Source organism: Neltuma alba, unplaced genomic scaffold, assembly GCF_004799145.2.
Source record: "Neltuma alba isolate B1F8T4 unplaced genomic scaffold, ASM479914v2 tig00013120_pilon, whole genome shotgun sequence".
Classification (NCBI taxonomy): Eukaryota; Viridiplantae; Streptophyta; class Magnoliopsida; order Fabales; family Fabaceae; genus Neltuma; species Neltuma alba.
Genome location: NW_021637442.1, coordinates 377,880 through 393,903, shown reverse-complemented (window position 1 = coordinate 393,903; position 16,024 = coordinate 377,880). Strand labels below are relative to the sequence as shown.

At 31.0% G+C, this 16,024-nt stretch overlaps 1 protein-coding gene, 1 long non-coding RNA gene and 1 other non-coding gene across 3 annotated transcripts; 1 reads left to right on the top strand and 2 right to left on the bottom strand.

Annotated features, from left to right (window-relative positions):
- Positions 1–578: 578 nt before the first annotated feature.
- On the bottom strand, positions 579–3,311 carry LOC114734645 (uncharacterized). Its single transcript, XR_003739192.1, has 2 exons — positions 1,938–3,311; positions 579–832 (listed from the first exon to the last, which is right to left on the bottom strand). It is a non-coding gene; the product is annotated as an uncharacterized LOC114734645 (long non-coding RNA).
- TRNAR-CCG (transfer RNA arginine (anticodon CCG)) lies at positions 2,812–2,884 on the bottom strand. Its single transcript has one exon. It is a non-coding gene; the product is annotated as a tRNA-Arg (tRNA).
- A 2,146-nt stretch (positions 3,312–5,457) lies between the features above and the next one.
- On the top strand, positions 5,458–6,457 carry LOC114734642 (enoyl-CoA delta isomerase 1, peroxisomal-like). The gene has a single exon (XM_028922280.1). The coding sequence runs from the start codon at positions 5,759–5,761 to the stop codon at positions 6,455–6,457; it is 699 nt and encodes a 232-aa protein (XP_028778113.1). The 5' UTR covers positions 5,458–5,758.
- The last annotated feature ends 9,567 nt before the right edge of the window (positions 6,458–16,024 follow it).

Below are 16,024 nucleotides of genomic sequence, written 5' to 3'. Positions count from 1 at the left end.
TTTCAATGCGACTTGCAAGGAATAAGAATTTGGTTAATAAAAGCAAGAAATACACAGCCCCAATTACCAAAGTAAGTATAGAAGTCAGTCTAAGTCTTTTTTAGGGATTGGTTGCTTTTTGATTGTGGGTGCCTTGATGGAGCGATTGAGGGGCAAGCTGTAAGCAGATGGACATCAAGAAGGGGTGACTACAGAGTAATAATTCAAAGGTAGCCCACACAAAATACAAGAGAGTTCCCAAAAAATGAAGTGCAAGGAAATTTTTGGATGAAATTCAGAATTGAGCTGCTCAAAGAAAATTTTTATTAATGTTGCTTTTGGTATAATTAAATATTTAAACAACTTTTATAATTTTTTTGCATTTTGTTGAGTGATTATTATTTATAAATATTATTCTATGTTGTTATTGCCAATTAAATTCTATTATTTTAATATGACCGTCTGACCATTAACCATTGACCCATTATCTCGACTAGTTTAGTATCCGGTCCGATTTTTTATTCCTTAAGATTTAGAAATATTAAAAAAAAAGAAACCAGAAACAAAATTCGGGCAGGGGCCATTAAGGACTCCTGAAATGCCCCAACCTCCCAATTTTCTCTTAATCATTAATGACACTTTGATATCTTATGGGTAAAAAAATGTTGCAGTCTTGAATTTTTCATGATTTTTTAAAAAATAAATTAAAAAATGCACAATTTTCGAGTAGTTTTCTTTGAAAAGTCAAGCTGGAATATCCGCAGTCTATAATGTCAGACCACATCCTTCCATGGCTTCAGCTAATTCTCCACCAAACTTCTATCCAATCTCCTAATCTCAAGCCTATATGGACCTGCAACATCATGGAATAGCATCCATATTATTCTCAATGAAATTTCCCTTCTAAGCAGAAAACAAACCATAGTCAGGACAAGGCAACAGCACAAGAGCGTCCATTCCATTCTACTATGCAACACCTTGGATTTGCTTGTTTCTTAAGGCAACTCTATCTGAGTATTCACTTTTTAACCCAGTTTGGCATAGTCTGAATTCTACGCTTCCATGAAGAGCTGCTTCCTAACTATATCTCTTAATTTCCCACCTCAAATAATACACAACCAAAACGCACAAAACCAAAAGTTAAGTTGGTTAATGATGCAAAATAAGTGATCTCATTCAAATCCCTTATCCAGTTCAACTTCACCAGTCAGTCCCATCCAGAATTAGACTGTTTGTTTCAGCCAGAGTTTTCCCATAGACCCTAGTGGATGTGCCAGTCTAGGTACATTCAAGTAAACACAGAAAAGAACGCATAAAGCAACTTAGGAGGCTTACAAAGCCAAAATACCATCTCGATTTCAACAAGTCGGGTTGGTTCCAATGAGATCATCGGCTGATAGTGTCGTAAATAAATTTCACAGAAACCCATAGCTTAGACTTTGTACTAAATTCAGGCCAAACAAAAAACAAAAAAGACTCAGTACTAAATTTAGTATGTGTCAATTAAGTAACTCTAGAAAAGGAAATGCCTTAACATTCTAAACAAGGTTAGTATGCAAAGTTATCTCCAAACAAACTGAATTAATTATGCATTCCAGTCACGCCATCATCCCCAAGCCCATGAATGTGACTAAAAATATATCATAAAAACCTAGAGACAGTACTTGAAGCTTGGTAGTAAGCTTTTCTATGATCTTATATGGGTTTAAATGTGCTTCATTTTAGATCATTGTATTTTCCTAACCAACTAGGGAACTACCAACTGCAAATCCAATCATGCACTCAAAAAGTACTGAAAAGGCATACATTATTGTTATTGAACACAACACTAAGCCATAGATTTTTTGAATTATCTTCACTTGGCATATATGAGAAAAAAGTATCAAATCCATAACGTATTTATCAGGAGTCATCCATCAACCATTAAGGTAAATCAATATAGTGGATAGGGAGCATACCGGCAAGAACAATAACGCAAGGCCAAACATTAAATCTCGTCAAACGTTTGTAAGATGGTCCATAGTGCGGCATGGCATAGCACACATCAAATTGATAAGGCAATAGGAAATGATAATAAAGTACAATATAAACATCTGTAGAAGTGTTATCCGTATATACAGGGAATAAATAAATCGCCAATCATCAATTTGACATTCTGAAACAGTAGACAGCGCATTTAGTTTCAACGTACAAACTATTGCACATAAGTTAGAAATAAATTAAATGCTCAACGATAAGTATTGCCCTGCAATGTACAAAATATGTAATAGTGACAACTTGAGAGCTATGAAAAAATTACTCAATATTCTTGTCCCATCTGCTGGTACTGAACGAGTTCAATATAAAATCCCTTCCAATGCCAGCTTGATAAGTGAAAACTTACAGCTTCAAATTTTCAATACGGGAACAATAAGGAAGCACATCTTTTAATTACACGCTGTAAACGGATATACCATACAAATTCTTATTCAAATTATTTTAAATTATGGATCCCAATACTAATATATCTAATACCTAGAAGGAACAAAAACAGATAAGTTGCATCAGGTGACCTTTCAGAGTGCAAAGGAGTACATTCATTGTCAAAGGATCATCATATTGCAATAAATTGGAGGTCCAGTTACCAAATTGTATCCAAAAACGTATTTCTGATTTTTCACGGTTTTAATGCCAGAAAATAAACCATACAGGCAACGATTTGGGGGGGGGGGGGAGGAAAGCAGGTCTCCTGAAAATCAGACAAGCTAGGAAAAAACTGAAACTCCAAATTTGATATATCACAAACTTTCGGAAGAAAATACATAACGAAATAGGAGGCAAAAAAATGTGATGCGATCGCAGTGGGATTCGAACCCACGACCTTTAGATCCGGAGTCTAACGCGATATCCACTCCGCTATGCGATCACTTCTTGTAAAAACGATCAAATGAGGTTTCTATAAAGCCACGAAACAGAACCCGTATCCATTCTACGACCAAAGCCAAAGAAACTCTGGAAAATACCTTTCCAGAAAATCGCCAATGAGATAATCGGCAACTGCGAAGGATAGAAAATTTTCTGACCTATAAGAGACACTTAGCACAGATAGATCATTACGAAATGAAGCATGAAAAAATCGATGATGATCTTATAAGAAATCCTGCCGTGTGAGAGAGTAATGAAGGAGATCGTCCCTTCAGATACGGCCTGAGATGAGAAAAAGCCAAGGCAAAGACACTGACCGTTCGCCAACGACGAGAGATCTCTGACTTTGAGAGGAACGGTTGTCTTCTTTGAGTTCCGTTGTAGCGTCGTGGATCCGTTGGGGCTCACGTGTTGAGCTGAACCATAAAACCTAAATTTTAATGCTATTTGGTAATTGCCAATAGGCTCTCTTTTTTCGTTTCGGCTCTTGATGAGGCCTTCCTGTCGTTTATATAGTGTCCATTGCCCAATGATTGATGGGCCTTGCGTGGAACTCAGATATCTAAATATTGAGCGGTTAGTACAATTTTTATTCTTCAAAATTTGCATTAATTCTGATTTAGATTCTTCAAGTATTAAATTATAAGTTTTTGGTCTCTCAAATTTTTTTTATTTAAAATATTAGTCTTTATAATTTAATAAAAGTCTGAACCATTTTACCCTTTAAAAAATCAAAATTTATGGTTTAAAATTTAAAAGACTAAAATCAAAATTCGTGCAAACTTAGGAGGCCAAAAATATATTAACCCAGGTAATAAATTATTACTCATCTCTTTAACATAAAACCTAGTTAAATAATTTGATTAGATTAAGAAAGTTAGGTAAATTAGTTAATTATAATAAATATGACATGTTTTTTCTAAAACACCATAATCATTTTCCTTAATATCCTTTCTCCTTCTTCCACTTGATTATGATTGAGGGAGTATTCATAGGGATAATTTAGAAAAAAATTGATAAATATGATAAATAGATCTAATATTTAGGACCAAAATCAATCTAATAATTAGATCTTACATTAAGAAGTGGAGTATATTTTAGTGTTGCTATGTGAAATTGAGAGTCAACATTATGAGGATACCGGCTAGTTGGACTGGTTAAACCAGGAATTGATTTCAAATTCGATTTTCTCATAAAAAGGAAATTGGCTAGCCTAAGAATTAGTCAAGAATAATTAAGTCACAATTTGTACGTACTTACGTATACGCGTTTGAGTATTGGGGAATGAACAGGCAAGAAATATGTATGCATATATTTTAAAGTCATACATCGTAAATTTTGAAATGAGTATATGTGTTTTGGGAGAAAAGCAAAAACCATAAAATATGAATACTTATGTTAACTTTTCCAATCACGCGATATGTTTTGTTTTTAAAATATTTCTACTAGAAGCTAATTTGTCAATCATGCCTGCATAGAAGCTATTTAAGGGGTATTTGGCAAAACCAAAACCACGGTTTCAGAATCACTTTTTCGCAAAACGAGGTAACCTCCTTCACATATTTACTTCGTAATCCGTAAAAACACTTCTGAAACCATTGTTAGGTTTCTATCCAAACACCCCTTTAGTCTAGTAACAATTTCAGCAACTTTAGTATTTGCTTTAGAAAAGTGGAGTGACAGAGTTCAGCAATCTTATCTGGTATTATTGTTTTAATTAAGAGAAGGCCTGGTCTTGATTATTTCTGGATAGCTAAACAAGGGAATAAGGCTGCTAAATTCTTAGCAGCTAGTGGAAGAAGAGGGATGGAGTCCATTAATCCAATAGATAGCTTGTAACATCACCATCAACAGGTTTTAGTGGCTGATTCTCTTCATAAAGGAGAAAATTGCAAAGATGATACCGTTGGCCGAAGAAATCATCGTATGGGTATTGCCCTATTGGTTCATTTTCACCCTGCTTCATGCAGTCTCTTTTCATATGGTTTTGTTCAGGTTTCTTCTTGGACATGTGTTTGTTGTTCCTCTGTCAAATGGAAAGGAATAAAGAGAAACAAATCTACCTTTTTTCAGTTTTTATAGTATCTATTATCGTACTAATTGTATCGTATGTCAAGTAATGTTAGAAATTTGACACCTCCTTTAAAAAATTCCAAAGATTACGAATCCTCCAGACTTTCATGTAATTCAAAATAAAACTCATGCTTATTTTAAAATTTGTAAAATTATTTTTGATAAGTTAATCCAAACACTCTTGGTGTAAAAGAAATTCGATGATACTACCTCCAATCCTTAATATAAGATTCTATTTGACTTTTATTTTGATCCTAAATATAAGACTCCAATCCATTTTGTCTCTCATATTTATATATATTTTTTAAAATAGCCCTTCAACAATGATAGTTCTAACCAATACACTTGATTAGCAAGGATATTTTAGAAAAGACAACATCTATTTATGACAAATAACTAATTCAACTTATTTCATTAATCTCCTCAAATTAATCAACTAGCTCTTATAATTAGGACCGGAGGTAGTAACAACATATAAATATTTGAAAAAAAAATTCTATTTTAAAGAAATTAAGCTGTGAATATTTTGATTTGCAGCCGGTTCCACTTATCCAATATGACAGTGACATTGGATTTTTTATTCATGTCTTGGATAACTCATTCAAAACTGTCCAATTAGAAAATCCGTACATGTGGAAGTGTTGACTGGATGAATTTATTAACGACGCCGTCTACGAATTGGAGCCGGACTGGCAACTTTGACCTTTCACCCTCGCATTTTGCAGTTAATAATACCCGATTCTTTCTTCTCTTTCGCAATCAAAGCAGGATAATCTGAGAACCCAGAAAAAAAGGAAAGAGAATGTGCTCGTTGGAGAAGAGGGGCAACATCTTCATCTTAACACTAACCGGCACCGACGAGCACAGGCTTAACCCTACTCTTCTCAATGCTATTCGCTCCGCTCTCCGCCGTGTCCGATCTGAAGCATCCTCCTCTTCCGCTCTCGTCACCACCGCGCACGGTAAATTCTTCTCCAACGGCTACGATCTCGCCTGGGCCGAAGCTCGGTCGTTCAAAGACCGCAAGCTTCTCATGGACTCCTTGCTCCGGTCGGTGGTCACGGATCTAATTTCACTCCCGATGCCTACGATCTCCGCCGTGTCCGGACACGCCTCCGCCGCTGGCTGTATCCTCGCCTTGAGCCACGATTACGTCTTGATGAGGAGCGATAGGGGCTTTCTCTACATGAGCGAGCTCGACATCAAGCTTGTCCTTCCGCCTTGGTTCATGGCAATTCTCAAGGCCAAGATCGGGTCACCGGCGGCTCGCCGTGAATTGATCATGAAAGCTGCTAAGGTCACGGCGAAGCGAGCGGTGGAGATTGGTATCATCGATTCCGCTCACGATAACGCCGAGGAGACGCTGAAGGCTGCGATTGAACTAGGCGAGGGCTTAGTTAAAAGGGGTTGGGAGGGACACGTGTACGCTCAGAACCGCATGCAGGTGCTGGCTGATGTGTTGGACTCCATTCGGGACACTCGCGCTGGATCACGGCTTTAATTTGTGTGTTCGTGTGTTTTTTTCCAACCTGAACTTTAATTTGTGTTTGAATATTGGAAAAATAAGACAAAATTTCTTTGTAATCATACATGGCCAGTGAGGAATTTTTAAATTTATTAAAATGACCCTATTATCCTGAGTAATTTTTAAAAGAAAAAAAGAGAAGCAAACGCAATAGGTGAATAATTCTTTTTAATGCGGTTATTAAATTCTTTAACGTTATTAACAAATTCGTCTCAAACGATATATTATTGGAGTTGTCAAGTGCTACTTTAATTCCCTATAAATCTTGTTGTCAAGAGTGATAATAAATTTATTGGTAGCGTCAAACAACTAGTTAACTGTATCGTAAAAGGCTAACATTTCTCATTGGTGATGTCATGGTTAATCTCTCTAAGTGCAAAAACCTCTTAGATCACGTGGTTTGTATTACGTAAGTTGTTAATATTATTATACAATTTATTAACAGCATTATTGACATTATGAAAGTGCCTCACTTTTAATTTCTTGGAAAGCTTGCTATTAAAGGCAATAACAAACTTGTTAATCAAACCACAAGAGTTGTAAAATTCTTCATTTATGATGCTATGACTAATCTCTCTAAATGTAGAAAGCTCTCAAATCACATGATTAATAGCATTACATGAATTATTAATATAGTTACATGACTTATTAACAGTATTACTAAAACTATAAAAGTTCCATGTTTTTACTTTCCTGAAAAGCCCGTTGCTAAAGGTGACAACAAATTTGTTAATAATGTTGAAGAATTTGTTAAATGTGTTGAAGGAGTTGTTAACCTATCTCTACTCTTCTTTCTTTCTTTTATAAATTACTTAGGGCAATATGATCAATTTAGTAAATTTAAAAATCTCTAATTAGTTATGTATAAATAAAAAGAAATTTTCATTATGAATAATTATTTGGGATTTCTAAATTTAAGCATAATTTTTTGTCATTTTTCCAATATTTTATTTGGTATGATATCTAAATTTAAACATCTCGCAAGGCAAAAGCGCATGGTAGTGCTCGTGTATTTGTGATACTCACGGTAATACCCAAAAAATAAGTAAATCAGAATTATACGTATGCAAAAGTTTATCGAGTTAAATCATAAGAGTTGGAGTTCATATTTGACTTTGACGCATTCAATGGTGATGCTCAAATAAGAAGGGAATAGATTAACGCTACATGTATGCTATTCATCGTATTTGTCATTAACTACTTTTATCATTAATATAAGAATTAATTTGATATTTAATATATTTTTTAATATAAGACCTCAAATCTACCTTGTTTGTCATATTTATTTATTTTTTTAAAGTTGTTTCTATAGTACTTGCACATGTTAAAAATTTTATCAAATAATAGTTCTAACTAATACACATGATTAATGAAAATATTTTAGAGATGACAACATATATTTATTATACATAACTAACTTAATAAACTTTTTTAATCTACTCAAATTAGTCAACTAATTCTTATATTAAAAAACGAAGGTAGTACTTGGTTGTGCATCTTCAACAGCTTTTTGTATGCTCTATTTTCATTTTGCCATCAAATTTGGATGCTGTTTTTTCCTGGACACTTCCGAGGTAATATTGGTTTTTGGTGAAAACTTTGAGACAAAAATGAGTATAAAAGAAAGCATAGTCATGCCCACATGGAATTATATTTGGCTTAAGGTTTGACGTAGCAGATGTTTGTGTTTGTTGATAGAATAGGATGACATTGTTCCTGTTATATTCCTTCAGATACTCTCTCAACTATAATCAAGTAAGTAAAAGAGAAAAAATATTAAGAAAGATGATTATGATATTTTAAGAAAAACATGTCATATTTTTTATAATTAATTACCTTACATACTTCTTTAATATAATCAAATTAGTTAAATCAGTTTTATATTAAAGATCAAAAGAGTAATAATTTTGAGGTAATATTGAGTCAAAAAATTGTTGAATACCAATGACCCCCACAAGAAAATTTTTAAAGCAAAATTACACCTTAATTATATAATACTATTTGTTTGTAGTTTCCATATCACCAACTTATTTTTTGAAAAAATGACATTAAGGTCCCATAGAAGAGAAAATACTGCGAAAAAATCCCTTCAAATCCGATAACTACTTAGGAGTCCCAAAGGGACTTGGTTGCAATAAGACAAATCATAAAAAGACTATGTTGTCCCTACTGAAATAAAATCTGATTTTGAACCCTATTTCTATTTACACATTACCATCTCACTCTCCTCTCAAAAACTAACGCTAAATCAACCATCATTAGAAGTAAGGAACCTCAAATCTATTTACTTTTGCCGTAATCATTGAAAATCATCTAGGTATAGGGCATCATTGAAGCTGTTTATGGTCAAAACAAAGTTGTTCTTGTCAACATCTCTGTGTTCATCCGTGTTCTTCATTTATGGCAATGTATTCCTTTTGTTTCTCTGCAAAATTTTTGAGTTTAAAATATTACACTAAGACCTTTAGGTTGGTGATTTAAGTTGGAGTTTCATTGTGGGTGGGTAGGATGATGATGTGTGCTCTGTTTTTGGTGACATTGTGGGTGGACTTGCTCTGTTTTAGCATGGTTTAGCATGAAAAGCTGAAGAAGGTGAAAGTTGGTGTGGGTAGAAACCTTTTCTGCGAAATGAGATATTGTGTTGTCAATGTAGGCTGTGAAAGTTATCAATGGATGCCGCGATAGTTGTCAGTAGGGCTGCTTCACTTGTTAATGACAACTGGATGATTGTTGATGCAAATTTACATTAATAATGGCCAATACATCTGGGAAGCATTTATTTTGCTTTGTTCATATAGGGGATAAGTTTATAAATGATAGAGGAGATAATATAAGATATATTGGAGGTAGTGCAAGAACAACAAGTATAAAAGAAGGGACAAGTAATGAAGAGTGTAACTGAAACTGGTTATATCGATTGTGCTTGTAAAATGGCATTTTATATTGAAGTTATTAAATGCTATGATAAAAATAGTTGATGAGATTGCGCTTACAATTTACGTTGCCACTTTTGACAATTTAATATGGTTGCATCAACAAGTAAATTATGAAGTTAATATCTATAGACTAGTGAACAAGTACTATTATTGTTTTGTATTAAATTCATGGATAATCTAATTCTATGAAGCCTATTACTTTATATGAAGGTGTTATTTATTTGAAATTTTCAATTAAATTATGTTTAACAAAGTAACTCTAAAAATGACATTAAACAGCACAAAATTTAACAAGTTACAATGGCCTTATGAATAAGTCAACGTGTAGATATTAACAACTGATATTAAAAACTTTCAAATAGAAGGTGTCATTTATTTAAAATGCTCAATTAATTTATATGTAACTTAAAATGAAAATATTAACCAAAAGGTATAATCAAAATTTATGTTAATTGGATAATAATTTTTCAAAATTTGACAAATGACAGTGCCACCATTGACAAATCATAGTGCCACCGTTGACAAGTCATAGTGCATTTGTTGACAAGCTTGATAACGCTCAATTCGTCGCAGTGTTTGAAGCAATCCACTGCAGCCTCTGAAGCAAAAAAAAACAGAGAGACATTCTGTAATAGGCATCGCAGTGCTTGGATGATTCTGCGACAGCACCTCCGCACCTGGGCGAAATTCTATACCCTTGATTTCAATGTTAACAAGTCACAGTACGAACATTGACAAGTCACAGTGCCACCATTGACAAGTCATATTGCTACCGTTGACAAATCAAATGGTAATTACGATTTATTGATTTTTTTATAGGTTAACAAATGTCATATTAATCCAAAATAATTTAAAATCACATTTTTTAAAACTTATATCTACAGTTATATTGACAAGTGATAGTGCAGTGAATGACAAGTGACATTATCACCATTAACAAGCGATGGTGTAGTTATTGACAATTCATTTTATAATTTTATATCAGTAATGATATACTTTTAATAATAATTATATACAATATTATAACCAAAATGTAACATGTCAGAGTAATTCAAAACATCTCATGATACTAAAACCCATTATATAACTTGAATTCACATTTTAGATAACTTATATTAGTATATTAATTGACAAGTCATAATACAAGTAGTGACAAGTCAAAACAGGTTTATTGACAATGCAAAATGCAATAGTTACAACTCACATGACAGCAAAGTCTAACACATCAATTTATAACCAACTTTCATTTACACTTTCATATACATGGAACTACACTTATTTCACAACCTGTCTAAAAGAACCATATGGGTTGAATGTAATTACTAAACAAATTGTTGGTATGTATCTATTTACAAAAAAAAAAATCCATTCACACCTATTTACAAAATATTCCTTTCACATCCATATATAAAAAATAGCTTATTTCAATATGTTCTCTGCTGAGATTTGGACTCTTGTTAATATCGCACTTTAAGTCATCAATCACAATTGAAGAAGTTAAATTTGACCTTCCCGAGTTAGAAACAAGCAAGTTGTCCTATGCAAGATAAATGTGTTCACTTCTATATGCTCTGACAGTTAAAACACAATATCTTGATGTGCTCCCATCAAGTATGCACCCATATACCATGGACAACTATCAACCTTACACTTCACAATGATCTTTTGTTGATTATTCTTGATAAATTTGTACAAAAACTTCTGTGATATGTTATACTTGTATAATTTTATTCTTGCACCACCTCCAATATATCTCATATCATCTTTTCCATTATTTATAAACTTACCCCTATATGAATCCTAGACGTACTGGCCATCATTAATATAAACATGCATCAACAATCATCCAGTTGTTATTGACAAGTAAAGCAACCCTACTAACAAGTATTGTGGCATCCATTGACAACTTTTACAGCCTACATTGACAATATAATATCGCATTTTGCAGAAGAGGTTTATACCCAATCCAATTTTCATCTTCTTCAGCTTTTCACACTAAGCCATGCTAAAGTAGAGCAAAGCCACCCACAATATAACAAAAAATAAAGCACCCATCATCATCTTATCCACCCATAATGAAACCCCAACTTAAATAACAAACCCAAAGGTTTTAATGTAGCATTTTAAACTCAAAAAATTTGCAGAGAAACAAAAGGAATACATTGCTATAAATGAAGAACATGGATGAACATAGAGATACTGACAACAACAGCTTTGTTTCGACCATAAACAGCTTCAATGATGCCCTATACCTAGACGATCTTCAATGATTATGGTGAAGGTAAACATATTTGAGGTTCCTTGCTTTCGATGAGGGTTGATTTGGCGCTAGTTTTTGAGAGGAGAGTGAGCTAGCAAAGTGCAGATAGGAATGGGGTTCAAAATCAGATTTCATTTTAGCAGGGACAACATTGTCTTTTTATGATTTGTCTTATTGCAACCAAGTCCTTTTGAGACTCCTAAATAGTTATCAGATTTGTGGGGACCTTTTTGTACTATTTTCTCTTTTATGAGACCTTAGTGTCATTTCCCTTATATTTTCCCCCAACGGAGCATTGGCTAATTAATTAGTTTGGGAAACCTTTTTCGTTGCCGTGAGAAAAAGAAAAATCTTCCATTTTAAAAAAATATCATTCTTTACAAATAATACTAACTTTTAACTTGGTTTCTATACTTTATTTTCATAAAAATTAATATTTATGATCACCAAACATCAATACGTTAGTTTCTATAATTTATTTTTTGGGCTAGACGTATGATTTGGCCAAGAAGGGGGAAAAAAACCACGTCTTCAGTTAAGTGTCCCAGGAGTTTGGAAAAAAAAAATGCACATCAAGTTTTTTTTTTATATTGTTTATATCAAATTTTTTAATCACATGATCATATATTCTATTTTTAAAAAATAATTGTTTAGTTACTAATTATTGGTCCCATGCATTTTTTCCAAGTCTCATAAATTTGGGTTTGCTCTCTGGTAAGCTTAAATAATTCTCAGATTATCTACCTTAAAAATTTGGTAATGTTATCATTTCTTCTTTTTTTTTAAAGTAAAGTTTCATCCTCAAAATTTAGGGTTAATTAATTTGTAAGTCCTTATAGTTTCAACCAATTTTGAATCAGGTCCCTATAATTTTTTTTCTTTTTATCAAGTCCTTATACTTTTTTCTGTTTTTAATTAAGTCATTTGCATTTATTTTTCTTTTTATCAAGTCCTTATAAGTTTATCTTATTTTTAATTAAGTCCCTGAATTTTTTATTCTTTATTTTATAAATTCTAATAGTACTATTCTATAAGCATAAAATAGTATATATTATTTAATATTAGTTTATAAACAATAATATTATGGAAATAATGAATTATTATAATAATTTTATTTTTTTAAAAAAATTAATTGTTCCAAAAAATTTTTCCTGAATTAATTATTTATATTATTTATTTTAATTTATAATTATTAATTTAATTATTAATATTTTATATTTCAGTATTAATCTATTTAATTAAGTTTATATTTAATTAATAAATAAAAATTAAAAATACATGGACATTATTAAAAATTTAGTGAAATTATAAGGACTTAATAAAAAGAAAAATAAGTGCAAGGACCTAATTAAAAACAAGTAAAAGTATAAAGACTTAATAAAAAGAAAAAAAATTATAAGGATTTGATTCAAAATTAGTTGAAACTATAAGGACTTGCGGACTAATTAACCCCAAAATTTAAAACATACTTCAACTAATTAATTTAGGATATTTTTCTATCCCGTTGCATTGCATCCCCTTTTATTTGACTAGTTGAAATAACAAATATTTAAAAGAAGAGTAATGTTGTGCCATTTTGGACTAAGGTGTAAATTTACCTCGAGAATTTTCATTTAAGAATATTGAGTATTTAAAAGTTTTTTTTAGGTTTAATATTATCTAAAAAATTTAAAATCATAACAATTTTGTTCCATATCATTATAAAACTAACGTTAATTATTAAAAATAATAGTAGTGATTGTTAATATTTTTGATGATATGGGGTAAAATTGTTATGAATTTCGACTTTTAGGATAATAATAAGGATAAAAAACTTTCAAGTGCTCAACACTCTTAAGTGAAAATTTTCAAAATAAAATTGCTGTGAATTCCACCATTTTTAATGTGACCTCACATCAATTTTCGCTTTAGGATATTTACATGTATTTGGACGACCACTGGGAGGGCAAAATGCGCCCTGAAAAGAGGGTAACATGAGTTGGATTATTCAAAAGTAGGCGTGGATTGGATTCATATTAGGGCAAATCGACTTTTGAAAAAAAGCATAACAAAACAGGAAAAAAATGATCATGAGATGAAAGAAAAGGGCACACTTTAATAAAAAAAATTACTCCAAAAATACTCAATAACTATATATTTGTATATAATAATATAAAAAATGGGTAAATTAAATAATAAAATTTTGAGAAATTCGAGAAAAAGTCTTTACAAATTTAATTGGAATAGTAACAAATTAAATTTTTATACAAACGCTTTGATTTAAATACTTTTTAACAATTAGAATTTTAATGGAGAAACTTTTTTCTCAATTTTCTTAAAACTTAAGTATTTTACTAATTTCAAAATTTTGCCAATAATATTAATTATTTTTATCTTTGCAATTTTAATTTTAATACTTCTCTTATAATTATCACATCATGTACAAATAATATAAATATGTATTATTTAATAAAATCTATGCTCATTTCATTATTTTATAACTAAATTTATTTTTTTATTAATCATCCAAACAAATTTAAATTTTATTAAATGAAATTTTATACAAAAGTCAATTTGAATATAAATTACATTAAACTAATTGACGTTTATTCCAACTTAAGTTTACAAAAATTATATAAAATACTCCTCTAGTCTTATTTATAAGTCACTTTCAATAAGTTTATCACATGTTAAGGAAAATCTTAAACTTCATTAATTCTCATTTAAAATTCAATAATTTTTTAATTTTATCCCTATTAAATATATATTATACCTCATCTTTACTGTCTCTAATCTAAACACCCTCTTGGTATGCCTTAGTTAAAAAAAAAAAAATTTATCAAAGGCAAAATTAGATTTTAATATTTTTAACACTAAAGCATATGACATTTGTCTAAAGGTATTACTACATGGTTTATCAACTAAGTATTCATAGATAAAAGCAAAAGATCTATCCACGGGGAGTAATGATAAACTTGCAATGTTTTCTTATGTGTTTTTCACTTGTTAATAAAGAACTTCTCTGTTTAAAAACAAAAAATTTCAAATTTCCCTAATTATCAACATCAAAACATGTAGCTAGAAAATAGGAAGAAATAGATTGCACTAGTTTCCCAATTAAGCTTTCATGTAAAAATAGAAAAAAAAAATCTGTCAGCGCACGCTAACTGCTAACTAAAGGTGATGTCACATTTAACATGTGTCTATACTTATAAGATTGACAGATTTTTATTAATAATTATTCATATAATTTGTTATAACCCTTTGATCATTAATGTGGAGTAACACTTCTTCTGGTGATAAATACTCAGTACTCAATTAGCAAGCCATATGACGTCATAAACATAAAAATAGTTATGACTCCTTCAAATTTTTGAATTTTATGGTGCGGAATACCTTTCTACGAATACTTTAAGGGTAAAAATGTGTTCAAACCAAAACCAATATGGAAAAAATGGTTAACATCAGTATCCATTGACCAAAGGACGACATCGTAGTAATTTTTATATTGTCTCTAGTTCTTAATATAAAATCCAGTTGACTAATTTAGAAATATTAAGAATTTTTTTAAAACTAATTTGTTTGGCTTATAAATTGATATATAATCAAGTGATTCACGTAAATATTTTAGAAAGATAATCTCATCATGTAACATCTGCTATACTTAAATAATTTAGTAATTTTCTTAATATATCTAAATTAATAAATTGAGTGAGAGATAGTACTTGAGAAGTCATATTATTCTAATGAATAACTTATGATAGTTGATGCTCATCATGGAATGACCTCAAAGAAAAATACCATTTCAAGGCTTAGTTATATATAAGCATGAGGCTTTTTATTTCCTTCCATGATTACATGCAGGAAAGAATAATGAAATAAAACTTTTAACTAATAATATATAATATAATTTCCGGTTCCCATCTTTTTTTCTTAATCATTAATTTGATTTTTAAATTTTGATTTAAAACAACTTAATTCCTTATTTTTACTTAGAATAAATCAGTTCTTGTAATTTATTTATTTTTGCTTGAGACAATTTAATCCCTATAAGTCGTTAATCCAAATTATAAAGATCGTGTTGTTCTAAGTAAATATCTGTGGAATGAATTAATAATTAAGCAAAAATTTTAGACACTAAAAGTTATATTTTTCATAATAATATGATGATTTATTATTTAACCAGAATAATATAATAAATCCAAAGTTATATTCTTTACTTCCTTTTCACTATTTTAACCATATACCATCAGTGATTGGTTATAAATTTTCATTTAAAAATTGGAACTTGAACGAGGTGAGGTCACCCCACTTTATACTCTGGCCAGCGAAGAGATGAAAAAAACCCTAGAAGGAAGTGTGGAATCC